Source organism: Protopterus annectens, chromosome 2.part2 (genome assembly GCF_019279795.1).
Source record: "Protopterus annectens isolate FY-2018-M chromosome 2.part2, PAN1.0, whole genome shotgun sequence".
Classification (NCBI taxonomy): Eukaryota; Metazoa; Chordata; order Ceratodontiformes; family Protopteridae; genus Protopterus; species Protopterus annectens.
Genome location: NC_056730.1, coordinates 601,103,320 through 601,117,605, shown reverse-complemented (window position 1 = coordinate 601,117,605; position 14,286 = coordinate 601,103,320). Strand labels below are relative to the sequence as shown.

General features: G+C 40.8%; 1 protein-coding gene across 1 annotated transcript in view; it reads left to right on the top strand.

Annotated features, from left to right (window-relative positions):
* The window catches only part of LOC122795974 (dedicator of cytokinesis protein 2-like), a 2,887,083-nt gene extending 2,880,276 nt beyond the window's left edge, over positions 1 to 6,807 (top strand). Inside the window, exon 28 of the mRNA XM_044064456.1 lies at positions 6,734 to 6,807. Within this exon, the coding sequence (XP_043920391.1) occupies positions 6,734 to 6,807 (74 nt within the window). The remainder of the gene's footprint in view (positions 1 to 6,733) is intronic.
* Positions 6,808 to 14,286: the final 7,479 nt, after the last annotated feature.

Below are 14,286 nucleotides of genomic sequence, written 5' to 3'. Positions count from 1 at the left end.
CACCAAAAACTAAGTCAATTAGTGAAGTCTATCATTTTCTGTTTGTATTGAGGCATCATCCTGGGTGGTGGTAAGATGCTGCTTAAGGCTAGGGACATACCTGCCTGGGCACATATTCAGTGAGTTTGATCATGTCTCTCTTCATATAGTCGAGAGTAAATCTCAAGTAGTTCACACCAACTTGGACAATGACCGAGTCATAACTGTACCTGTTGTTGAGAGACTTGAGTGCATGTGTGATATGGCGGATTCTGGCATCTGACAAGCAACTCACTGTGACTTTTTCCTTATCCAGCCTGGTGAGGGGCACATCTGTGTGTCTCACAATCAAATCTCCAATGACTAATATGTTGGGTTTGTTGTTTGTCCTTAGAGGTTGTGAGACACTGGTGTGTGTATTATGTGTGTTGTGCAATGTGGTGTTCTGGGGAGTGTGTTTCTGTTTTTTCTTGAGAGGTCTCTTGTGCTTGGGTATGTTTCTGGTGAGAACCTCCGCATATGTGGGTGTGTGTTGTGTTGTTGTGGATGGAGTGTGAGATGTTATGTCTGTGCTGTCAACCTCCCATGTGCCAGATGTACTGGCTTGTGAGTGAGAGAGCATGGATTCAATGTTCTTTATGTAGTTACATCTCTCACAGGATGTGTTCTTTGGTGTTAAGAGCAGCTGGTTGTCTGTGTACATGAGGTAGTTGCTACACTGCCACAGGATGCCCATCTCAACCAGACTATCTGGAGAAACTGTAGGAAATTGCATGTCCATACTTGCCAGAATCTGGATGAGGGACCAAGGAGATCCAATAGGTTCATAGGTTCATAGGACGATACAAGGCTACTGGCCCAGAGGCCCTTATAAGCCTAGCCAAGAATTTTGCCTATCTTCCCACAAAGTCAGCAACTGTTTCCCAGGTAGGACCCCAGGGGTGTATTTTTTGTTTCCCATCCAGTCGCCCAGGTTCCTCTTAAACAGGGCTAGTGAGGAGGTACTCTGTTGACATTCAACAGATGGGGGATTCTTTGGCACGCAAATCTATCCTGCCAACAAGTTCTATTAATGAAACAGACCAAGTTGAGGCCTTGTGCGTGGGTTGTGCGAGTGGAGTTTAACTTATGGCTATGCAGCAACTACATCAAGGCTGGGTCTCAGATGACCTTGTATGCCAGATTTAGGTCACCTCTGAGCAGTCTGTAAGAGACTGAATAGAGAGATAGGGCTGTTAGCCTATCTGTATAGGACAGGTGTTTGAGACCCTGGATTTTCCTGCTCAGGAACCTCTGTGGTCCTTCCAGCTTCTGCATGTGCTTGGTAAGGTACATGCCGAAGGAGACATTGTACTCGATAATGGGTCTGATAAGGGTGGAGTACAGGGATATTATGACCTCCTTGTTTCTGGATGAAATACCTTTACTTACGAGATGGGCCATGTAGAAAGTCTTCCATACAATGGAAGCTCTGTGGTGGTGAAAAAGTCAGGTTGCTATCAACCTGGGTGCTTGGGTTCCTCACGACGTACTTACTATGTTGCTATTAATGTGATAATTAGTGGGGACACAATTTTCCCCAGAGGGGATAATGATGCATTTCTTGGCATTCAGTTTGAGGCCATGCTTCTGGAACCAGTCATTAGTTTGGGTGAGGCCCTCATGGAGCATGTTCACATCACTAAGGGAATTTATGACAGCACCCAGCTTGCAGTCATCTGCAAACTTGGTCAGCCACAGACCACTGGTTTTGGCTTGTACCTCAGAAAAGTGTATCCCAAACAGTAGAGGTCCCACAAATTATCCTTGGGCTACACCTTTTGTTTTGGATCTAGTACTAGAGGTGGCTTGCCCTATTTTGACTGAGTGGGTTCTATCAGTAAGCAAGTTAGCTACCCATCTGGTAACATACGAGTTGATGCCTACCAGGAAGAGTTTATCTATTATGTCCGAGTGGGGAATAGAGTTGAAGGCTTTGGGTAGGTCAAAATAGGAGGTGTGCCCCATCTCCCCCTCATCCATTGCTTTGGCGACTGTTTCAAAGAAGTTGACTAAGCTAACCAGACATGATTTCCCTTTGACAAAACCAAACTGTGTGGGGTCAAGCGTTTGGGGGTGGCCAAATCCTTGTTTATAAGGACCATGATAATGTGTTCCATGGCAGATCAGGCTATTTAGGCTGATGGGCCGATAATTGCCTGGGTTGCTAGACACTCCACCTTTATGTAGAGGGATGACAGTGTCTGTCCTCCATCTGGCCGGGACAAAGTCAGTGCTCAGGCTTTGGTTGAATAGGGTGACTAATTGTTCTGAGAGCTCTTGCCTGAGTTTATGTAGCATGCAGCCAGGGAGGTTATTGGGTCCCATGGATGCTGTATGCTGTATATTTTGCCTTTGAGAGAGCATTAAAGACCTGTTCCCTGCTCCTAATGGGCGGTAAGGAGTGAAGGGTCTGAGCGAATATAAGCTAAGTGTATGTTGAGGCTGGGCTTAGCACAGTGCACTAACTGCAGAGAGGCGCCACACTACCTCAGGTTCACAGAGACACTGTTTAGGGAAAAATTAAAGAGAGAATACTATGCCAATGATTTACTGCAGTGCAGCGGCACTGAGTGATACGCAAACAAGCACAAACCCATGCAAACATGAGGTTTAAATACCAGAAAAATGAAAGTAAACTACAAAGACTGAAATTAGCCATTAGACCTTTCAGCCAATCACTCTTTTCCAGACAGGTTCCAACAAGCTCTGCTACTCTCACTAGGGTGCAGGTAGGCCCCACCAAGACTAGATGAAGTGGAAAAGCACCGGAATGAAGCAAACAGCTCTGGATACAGCAAATCTGTATCCAAACTATGCTATAGTTAGTTTAAATCAGTTTAAGGTGGGAGAAAGCAGTGAGAACAACAGGAGAGCAGATAAAATACAATTTCAAGAGTAAACAGCACTCACAGAGCTTATTAGCAGTTAAGACAGTAAGAAATAAGCAAATATAGTGCAGTCTGTAATAAAATTAATACAATATCACTGTTTAATGAAATACAAGTGCAATATAAGTTGTATAACACAGAAAGTCACTTAGGTGTTTAGTAGACTCTCAGGAGCCTTGAAAATCAGCAGGGAGTTGGTGCAGAATGCCGACCTCCATTTAGCTTGGCTAAAACAAGCCAGATTATATCACCCCCGATGGGATTTGATCCCACAATTCCTGGCTTAGAAGGCCAATATATTATCCATTAGGTCACTGGGGCCTGATAAATATCAAATTATTTATTTATTATTTATTGACTGTTAAAGTCAGATTAGGACAGAGCCTATTTTCAGCGGAGGCTTGGGGAGAAATGCTGCAAACCAGTCACTGGTTTGTGTAAGTCCATCTTGAAGTATATTGACATCATTTGGGGACTCTATGATTGCACCTAATTTGCAGTCATCAGCAAATGTAGTCAGCCACAGCACCTCTGTTTTGGCCTGAACTTCTGAGAAGTATATTCCAAAAAATGGAGGCCCAGCATTGACTCCTGTGGAACTCCACTGTTGACAGGTCTGCTGGTTGAGGTAAAGTCCCCAAATTTGACTGAATGTGGCCTGTCATTGAGCCAGTTAGCAACCCACCTGACAACATAAGGGTTGATATTCACACTCTTTTTTTTAATTTCTCCAAATCTTTTGGATTTCTAATACTTTGACGGGAATGGACCCCACTGCTAAGTCAAAGTATGGTTAAAGTTCATGAAATTAGTATTGTTTCAATCTTTGATGTCAGCCAAAAGTGCTCTTCGCAGCACTCGCAAAGTGCCCAGTAATGACGCCTTCTGCAATTCATATGGAGTTACATGGACTTGTAACATATCTAAATACGATTGTAAATTCTTTTATATAAGACCCATTGCTCCAACTACTATTGGATCTGTCTCCGTATCTTTCTTCCACATTGCTCTCATTTCTGCCTGCAGATCCTGATATTTTATGACTTTGTGTGTGTCTGTACACAAGACACTGTAGTCACTGGGTGTAGCAATTTCAATGATCAATGCTACTTTTGTCTACTTTTCTTGGACCACTATATCTGGTTTTCTAGCATCTATGTTTTGAACTGCAGGTAATGGGTGATCCCATGTGATATAAACATAATTTTCTATGATGCTTTGTAACTTATGTTTCCAGTGTTTTTCTGCCACTTCACTACCATAATGTTTGCACAATCTCCAGTGCAACAGTTTTGCCAAATTATTATGCCTTTCAGTATACAGTCCTTCTGCCATTACTATGTCACACCCAGCAACGAGGTGTGTGACTGTTTCCAATTCAGTTTTACAAAATCTACATTTGATATTCACCTGGGAAAGTTTATCAATGATGAACGAATGTGGGATTGTGTCTAAGGCCCTGGCTAAGTCAAGGTAGGCTGCATGTGCATATTTGCCTTCATCTATGGATCTGGTGATGTTTTCAAAGAACTCCAGCAGGTTTAGCAGGCGTGACCTACCTTTGACAAAACCAAACCAGGCCACATCAGGGGTTTGGAGATCACCTATATCCTTATTTATAAGGCCCATGATGATTCGTTCCACATCTAAAGGCAGACAAGCAAGACTTCCATGCATGTAGCAATGCTCTAATCAATGCAAGACAGGAGTGTAGAAAACACACAAGCAAATTTATCTGTTTGGTGAAACTGCACAGAAGCACAAGGCAAATCCATAGCGTAGTTGCACATCACCTTTCAAAAATCTCCTTAGAGATGAAAATGTTAGTTTAGTGACTGCATCCTATAAGAATATAGTGTGTGTGTGTGTGTGTGTGTGTGTGTGTGTGTGTGTGTGTGTGTGTGTGTGTGTGTGTGTGTGTGTGTGTGTGTGTGTATGTATATGTATGTATATATATATATATATATATATATATATATATATATATATATAGGCTATGCTGTGTGTGCTAAAGTGTCTTATAGTGGAATTGCATAATATGGTGCATAATGATATACAGCTGTACAGTCTTTGCAACTACTGTTTTCTGATATATGCGTGTATGCACACCTGCAGATACAGAAAACAAGAGCAAAGGGGTATATGCACATGTATGCCCACATATCAGATACAGAAAAGAAGAAGAAAGAGGTATACACATGTATGCTCACCTGTCAGAAACAGGAAAAAGAGGAAATGGGGATAAATAACAAAGTATTAAAAGGGAGAAGGAAGAAAGCAGTGGTACTCACAGAAGGATGACATATAAATGGTGTAGAGAATGGAGTGCAGAGCATCTATTTTATGTTAGATTGTGTTCTCCATTTCTTATGTAGCGAGAGGGAAAGTGGTAAAGGGGTGAGAAGAAAAAAAAAGGGAAGAGTTCAGGGAAGGTCAAAGTGCAGGGCCAGATAGACCCATATAGAAAAATGCAGACAAACAGGGTCAAATGTTCATACACTATGATGGGAGATATGAAATGGGCAGAGACTTTGGATAGACAAGTGGTGATGGGAAGGCTTGTACAATGAATATGGTATTGGGCTAGAGACAATAGCAAGAGAGGAAACAGGATAGGTATCAGCAATATCATTACATCTTCAATCATGGCTCAAAGGACACTACTGTGATCAGGGTGAATGGTGATATGGGCCACAAACTTCACTGGTGAATGAAGTTGGTAAGGTTCAGTAGGTGGGTGAACGTACAATTCCCAGTTGGTTCTCATTCTGGCAATGTGCTTGTTCACTATTTTCTCATCTGTAACCTCCATCACCTGCCTGAGCCTTCTCTGCTACCACAGGCAAAGAGACCGGCCTGCTTGATTGTGAATTTGCCTTGTGTCCTCAGGTGAAGCACTCCTAGTGTCATCACCATTAGCAGGTGCAGCCTCAGAAGTAGTGAGAATCTAGTTAAGCCACTTGCTCAGTGCATGGATCATCTGGTCTTCTATGGAAGAAACAGCGTGAGAACTTTAAGAGAACAAAACTGTCCAATGGAATGGATGTACATGTATTCAAAAGTGAAGGATTTACCTAGGAAAAAAATCAATGCACACAGTGCTATTATTTTGCCTTTCTAATCTTTATTTAGTTGGTTTATGTCTGTCTACTCAATATTTCACTCAGATATCTTTCTCATAAATGACTGCACCAGGAAGGGCAAAACAAACAGGCACAGATGTAAATATATACATACATATGCAAAATGTAATGTATCTGTTGTTTTGTATCATTTTTTTCCTTAACAATATTTTCTGAATCGACTTCAATATTTGTTCTTGATAGAAATTCCTTTTTTCTCCATGGGATGTCACTGAAAGTGGGCCATTGCTGACTCAGTCAGCCTATCCTGGTTAACAAAATAAATACATAAATGATAGTGGCTGCATGGTTGGCACCGGAGTGGCCACACAGAAGCAGCAATCTAACAGAGCCAGAGGTTTTTCTGGTGCTCCTGATATGAGACAACAGTGCAGGGATAATTTATGAAAGAAGTGACTCTGGCATCAGAATACATCAGTGCCCATCTGTCTTGGTGGATGATGCACTCAGTTAAGAACACTCATAGCAAATTTCTTCACAGCAGCACAGCATGTACAGACTGGAAGCTGAGCGCAGAACATGCTGCTGATATTTTTGTCATAGCAAAATCAGTTATTCAGTTATGTCAGAACTGCAGTGGATGTTACTTGGGATTGTATAGTACTTTTGCATGCTGCAAGGTACAAATGTACTACACGTGCTTCACTTCTCTCTAGTATATTTTCTGTTGTGTATTCTCAGGACTAGCCACTTCTACAGTAACACCTATAAAGTCTGGCATAGAACTAGGGTTGGGAGACTGGCATAAAGGTTAAGGTATTTACCTTAAAGACACAAGGTACAGGGTTTGATTCTCACATGGGGTAGTTGGCTAGGCTTAAAATAGCCCATAAGGGCAGTTAGCGTAGTATGAACCTATGAACAAAGACACCCATGCTGGGGTGTTCCTGATGGTAATAATCCTGGTAATGATGATGGTGAGAAATAAATACTTGAGTCTCAGTTAGGGTCCATAGTGGAGTTGTCAGTCTTCTCCTGGGTAGACATCCATCTACAGTACATGGTAAAGATGCCCTCACCCACAGGTGAACCCGAGTCTGTGTGCTCAGCACTCCAGCTGTAAGTATTCTCCCATAGTTATGAGCATCAGTGATGTTTCCTCTGCAGCAGCAACAGCAGATGAGTGTACTGCGATGGACATGCTTGTACCCATCATAGCTCAGCATTATAGATGTATCTGATACACTCATGTATAACAAATTGTATCTGACATTTAGATTCAGTCAACAGATGTACCAGAGAATCATCTAGCTCAGTGTGCTTTTACACATTCCAACTTGGAGGTGATTGATCTGTTCATAGTTCATAATTCATAGTTCATAGTACATCTATACTCAAAGCAGCAAAACTCCCCAAGTATCCAGACTTTGAAAATCAGTGCAAATAAATGAAAACCAAAGCCAGTCAGTAAAGCAGCACAAAAAACTTTAATATTGACACCGGGTTACCAGGTTAAGCGCTTTCGTCTTATTAATCAGACATCATCAGAACCTAGATAAAATCATTTACAAAACTGCTTAAAAGCGTAAATGAAAAACACACCTGTACATATAGCCAATTAAAAAAAAAAAACTTTAGATCGCACACCCTCAAAAAAATCAACCAGTCAAAATTATGCACATCATCAGTTGCCAGGTAAAAACTAAAGATATTAAAAATCAAACAGAGTGAGTAAAACTGAAAATTGTGAAAAGAAACGTTAAGTATATGACTTATTTCACCTACATAGCTCTTCTCTTAAGTTCACTTGTAATAGAAATAATTTCATTAAGTCCAGGAGGATTCACAGCATCCAATTTTTAACTACCAGAACATTTCCCTGTGAAGCAATTGATTTTCCCAATCACCGGTAAGTGGTGACACTTTAATTTGCTCAAGAACTAAAAACAAAAACATCTCAAAACTCGTGCAACACATAGCATGTCTGGCCAAAGCACTTTTGTAATCTTTTCTCCTTATACTGCATTGATGTTGATAAATACATTGCTTAAGACTGTTTTTAGTTTTAACAACTGAATGTAAATGAAAACGGAACAACGACCAATAGTTTCACAGTCACAGACTCACCAATAAGTGTATGACCACCTCCACCTGAGATAAAAGGTTTATTCCACCAACACGAATGATGGTGAGTCCGTGACTGTGAAACTATTGTTTTTAGTTTTACCCACATAAAATGCAGAACAAGTACAAGTAGCCAAATAAATTAATTTTTGTGATTTACAGTTCAAGAATATCATGTCATCCAAAACTGTAGCATTGTTTAAAATGAACCCTTCTCTATTCTCATTGAAATGTATAAATATTGGGAGCAATGCTCACATTTCCTAGTGATAGATTAGGTACCCTGTGATAGGAATAAACAAAAAAGGAGTGCAGTGAAGAAAAGACTTGTAAACAGAGAATCACCACACACTTCGAAGGAAAACCTCAATAAGGTCAAGAACGCTGTTTAATATCCAAGCACAGATACAAGTATTTTGGATACAAAATGGCCATTGATTTTCTTTATGTTTACATCCAAATAAAAAAGCTCAGTGTTGTCAAAGTTGTTAGTAAAATCCAGGAAGCCAGTTGTCTGCTTCAAGAATTCAGTAAATTCTTGAAATTGCATTTCGTTTCCTAACCATAGAAAGCAAAGATCGTCCAAGAATCTCCCATACAATGCCCAAAGACTGTTGTATGGGGATTCAATGAGAAATCTAGTTTCCCAATATGCCATTACTATATTGGCGAAAGTGGCAGTGTGCCCCATGGCCACTCCCTTCTGTTGTTTAAAGTATTCTCCTTGGAAAAAATGAAATTATTTTTAACACCAGTTCCATTAGTACCAATATAGTCCGAAACTCATTGTGAGTTATTTCTTTGTATTCTCAACATCTCTTGAACCACTCCATACCTAACTCGTGGGGAATGCTCAGTAAATAAATCAACAACATCCAGCGTGCCAAAAGAAATATTTTCTTTGTATAGTTTTGGTTGTAGTCTTCTAAGGAAATCCCATGAGTCCTGAAAAATGTTCCCATTGTTTAGTACTAACCCTTTAGTTTTGGTGTCAACAAATTTTGCCAATGGTGCTGTAACTGAACCATCAGCTGATACAATGACTCTAAGGGGAGGGTCACTGGGGTCCTTATGCACTTTGGGGATACCAAAAATGGAAGGAACTCTAGGTTTTTCCACATGTAGAAACTTGTAAGTTTTGATATCAATAAGACCTTCTAATAATAGGTCATTCAAAGTTGTCTGAATGTTCCTGTAAGATATGTTGATTTCATTTTTTGAACTTCTAGAATATTTCTTGGTGTCATTAAGTATTTCCATCATTTTTCCTTCATATATGATTTGTTCCATGAGGACAGCTCCCCCACCCTTGTCTGGCTTCATAACCCTTAAATTTACATTGTTGCTTAGTTCTTTAAGAATTTGATTCTGCTGCTTGGTCAAATTTGGTTGTACAAAATCTTGTTTTAACTCAGTTCTTAATTCTTTTTCAACAATTAACTCAAAGTTTCTCAACTGAGGGTGCAACGGGGGATTAAAGGTGCTAGGCCTAACTAATTTGTCCTGTTGGTAGCTGTTAGTTTTACCTTCAAGAATAATATCTAAATTTTTCTTCTTTTACCCTGTGATAGGAACCCGATCTCTCAAGTAATGCCTTAAAATTAGGTTTGTTTTATAGGTTCATAGGTTCATAGGTAGGTACTAGGCTATCGGCCCAAGGGCCTAAGTAAGCCTAGCCAACAAGTTTCCCTGGCTTACGCCACCCAAGAAAGTTATTTTCCTGTGCCACTGTCGATCAGAGCCACAGAAATGATCCCCGAGGTGTATTTCCTATTTCCCATCCACTCATCAAGATTTTTCTTGAAGATGCTAATGAGGAACTTTGCTTGACATAGATGGATAGCTTCTTCTAGAGTATGGGAAGTCTCTGGGACAGGAATCTATCCTCCCAGCATGTCCTGTTTATAGTGGTGACAAGGTTTAGATCCCTAGAGCATGTAGCTCGGAGGGATTGGGATTTCTTTAAGTGTAGTATGTCCAACAGCTCTGGGTTTCACATACCATTATATGTTAGGCAGAGATCACCTCGGAGTAGGAGATATGCTATGGAGTAAAGCTGGAGTTTTTTGAGACGGTCAGTGTAGGGCATCTGTTTGAGGCCAGTAATCCTCTTTGTGAGGTACTTCTGTGGCCTTAGCAGCTGCTGCAGATGTCTTGTGAGATACATTCCAACAATGCACTTTTTGGCATTGTGCTTGAGGCCATGGCTCTGACACCAGGCATCTGTCTCAATGAGGCCCTTCTGTAGGATGTCTACATCAATTGAGGACTTGACTATGGCTCCTAGTTTGCAGTCATCTGTGAACTTCATTAGCCAAAGGCCTTCTGTATTAGCCTGTACCTCAGAGAAGTAGATACCAAACAGGAGAGGTCCCAGGACTGAACCCTGTGCTACTCCACTTGTCACTGGCTTGAAGTCAGATTTGGATTCTGCAACATTTACAGTGTGGGTTCTGTCAGTGGGCCAGTTGACAACCCATCTTGTGGTGTAGGGATTTATACCTAGTTTAGTGAGTTTAGCTATAATTCCAGAATGGGGGATGGTGTTGAAAGCCTTGGCAAGGTCAAGATATGCTGTGTGAACCACCTTACCCTTGTCTATGGCTTTAGTGACTGCCTCAAAAAAGTCGATCAGGTTCAGGAGGCATGATCTGCCTTTCACAAACCTGAACTGGGTGGGGTCCAGAGTTTGGAGTTTACCAATGTCTTTGTTTATGAGTTCCATGATGATACGTTCCATGGCCTTACAGACTAGGCTCGTCAGGCTAATAGGGTGATAGTTCCCGGGATCAGTGGTGGCTCCCCCTTTGTGGAGTGTGATAACTGTTGCTGTGCACCATTCAGTTGTCACAAAGCCTAATGTGAGGCTATGACTGAACATGGTGCTTAGGTGGGGATCCAGTTTGTTCTGAAGTTTGTGTAAAGCCCAGCCTGGGATGTTGCCCAGTCCCACAGATGCTGTGTTTTTGGCTTTAGAGAATGCAGCTTTTACGTGCGTAGTTTTGATTACAGGGACTCTACAGTCTTCCTGTATAGATATGGGCCCTTTAGGGGGTGAGCGGGGGGTAAAGTTAACACTGAACCTATCCGCCAGGATGTTGGCAATATCAGTCGGTTCTGTAATTTTCATGCTGTTGTGCTGTAGATCTGGGTGTTGCCATTGAGATTCTTGACATAGCTATAGAATGCTTTGTGGTTGTCCCTAGAATCAGTGGCAATCTTATACGGGATCCCAACTTCTTACTGAGGCTGACCAGGGAGCTCCTCCACTCATGGGATTTTACTCTCTTTTGCAACAGTTTCTTACTTCTGTTGTAGAGTTTTTTATGGCAGGGGACCACCAGATTGGCTCTATTTTTTGGAGGATAACATCTTGGCTCTGTTGGGATAGCACGATCCATGCACTTGTGTAAGTGCTTATAAAGTGCATTTGTGTAGGATTCAGCAGTCATAACTGTATTGTCCATCTGCATGGGTGTCATGACGTTCACCACTTCTATCTTAAGAAGCATGAAGTTGGCTTTGGAGACATTTTTTACCATGGTTTCCTTAATGGGGGGTGGGGCTGGATGTGGATATCTAGGGTGATTAGCTTATGGTCAGATCTGACCAACGAGGAGCTGACTTCAGGTGTGGAACACTGGTCACTCATGTTGGTAATGACTAGGTCTAGGATAATTTTGCCCCTGGTGGGGGTGTGGATAAGTTGATCCAGGGCATTGGAATTTATGAATTCCAGAAAGCGTTGAGTGAAGGTGTTGGTACATGAGTAGTTTTCCCAGTTAATGGTGGGGTAGTTGAAATCTCCCATTATTACAGTGTTTGGTTAAACCCTAATATTTTCCAGTATATCAAGAAAAGAGGAGTGGGAATCCTGGGGTATGGTGGGGGATCTGTAGCAAGCTACAATTTGGGTTGCAGTTTTGCCCAGAGTTAGTTTCACTTAGATAACCTCAGACGCATTATGCTGAGCAACTAGCCTGGAGGTGTGGATATCCTTAATGAATATGGACACACCTACGCCTTTGGTGTTCCGGTACAGGTTAGGTGGCCAAAAAGTGTGGTATGAGTTATAGCCTGGTAATTATATTTAAATGTTGCCATGGAGTTAAACAAGTGACAGATACTGCTGTCACATTGCAATAGCATCCAGTTTCTCTTAATAATTTTTTCAATTTCCTTCACTTCATTTGTATACTACATCACCATATTATTAAGTGTAACAAAAGAGTTTTCCACCCTCAAACCAGTATAAGGCACTGCACTAGTTAAGCCATATTTAATAATTGGTGCAAATCTTCCTTGTCTCCGCAGCCAAACGTCATGTTCAATATTCTCCAACAGATCAAATGGGTACCCTCTATCAATGAACATACATTTAATTGTAGCAAACACTTCTAAACAATCAGTCTCATTAGAAGTAAAGCATGATGCATGAATAGGTTGACTTTTCACCACACCTTTTTCTGATGCAGTGGGTGACAGCTTACAAAATATAAATATGTATTGCGATACGTAGGTTTCCTAAAAATTAGAGTAGTCAATGTGCCGTCACCCTTATTAATATTTGCAACACTACAATTAGCTGTGTATGAAAATCTTAAAAAACTCGAACTTGTTTGTAGAAAATCCATGAAATATTCTAATTGTTCCATCATACCCTTCCATACAAATAACAAGTCGTCCAAATATCTATAATACACCAAACAGTTCTGAAACAAAGGTGACTGAAATAGTTCATGCTACTCCCACCACAACATAACTGTGTTGGCAAACAATGGAGCGCATGCTGCTCCCATAGCAACACCCTGGTTCTGTTTATAAAATTCTCCTTCAAAAGACAAAAAATGTTTGTTACTTAGAACCAGGTCCATGAAATGACACACAAGTTCCTTGTCTGTCACATTTAGACCACCATATTGAGAAACTATTTCACCAAACAAATTCAGTCCAGTCTCCTGGGGAATCACAATGAAAATACTCTGAACATCACAGGTAACCAGAAATGAATGTTCAGGGATTACAACAAATCTTAACTTACTCAAAAGGTCCCAGGAATCCTTCAATATATGTGGAAACAAACTGAACAGATGCTTTAATTTGTGATCCACAAACTTGGCCAAAGTCTCAGTCACTGACCCTCTTGCTACTACAGTGGAAAGGAGGGGTGGGTTCCCCATATTGGTGTGAATTTTAGGGATACCAAATACTTTTTGAAGGACTGGATTTTCTATATGAAGGTAATCATAGAGGGGCTTGGTAATGGAGTCAAACAGCAAAAGGTCATCCAAAACCACCTTAATGGATCTGTATGCTGCATTAATATAATTTAGAGAAACCACACTGTATACAACAGCACTGTGTAATAAATTCAGCATACATCCACAATAATCAACTGTCTCCATAATAACCAGTCCCCCTCCTTTGTCTGGTTTTATACACGGGATGCTGTTATTGTGGTTAAAATCATTAAGCACCTTCATTTCATCTTTTGTAAACTTACAAACCTTTGTGTATTATTGCCTAATGCAGCATGAATATCCCTCTCACATTGTTTCTCAAACACACTTATAACTGGATGCAGTGGTGGATTTACTATACTGCTCCTTTTGAACCTGTTCAACTCCAAATCACTATTGATATTTCCATCAAACATCACCTGCAAATTGAGCTTGTGGGTCAATAATTTTAAATCAGGATGAGCTTTAGCAACGGGTATAAATTCAAACCCTTTTAAAAATAGCTTATGATGTTGTGGCTCAATAATGTCAGAGAAATTGTAAATATTAAAATTAAAATAGGAGGTAATGTTGACAGTACCTGGAACAGCTATGTTTGAATCTGAACTTAGATTGAATGAACTCAGTTCCATCTCCTGGAACCATTCTTCCTGTTGTGTCTCCTCACATTCGTTTGTTGATGTGTATATCCTGGTTGCTTGCTTGTATTGTGTTCTTCGTCTAATCTTTCCAATCTCCTCAGGGCCTCCCACTCTAAAGGGAACTCTGAATGGTCATCACCATGACTATTGGCATCCACAACAAAACCAGAACCCACATAAGTTGTAGAAGTCCTAGCCAGGGTCGGATAAACTGTCTTTTTCTGATACTCGTCATCATCACACTTCAATTTTTCATCCTTCCTAGCTCTCATAGAAGTTAATTTCTGCT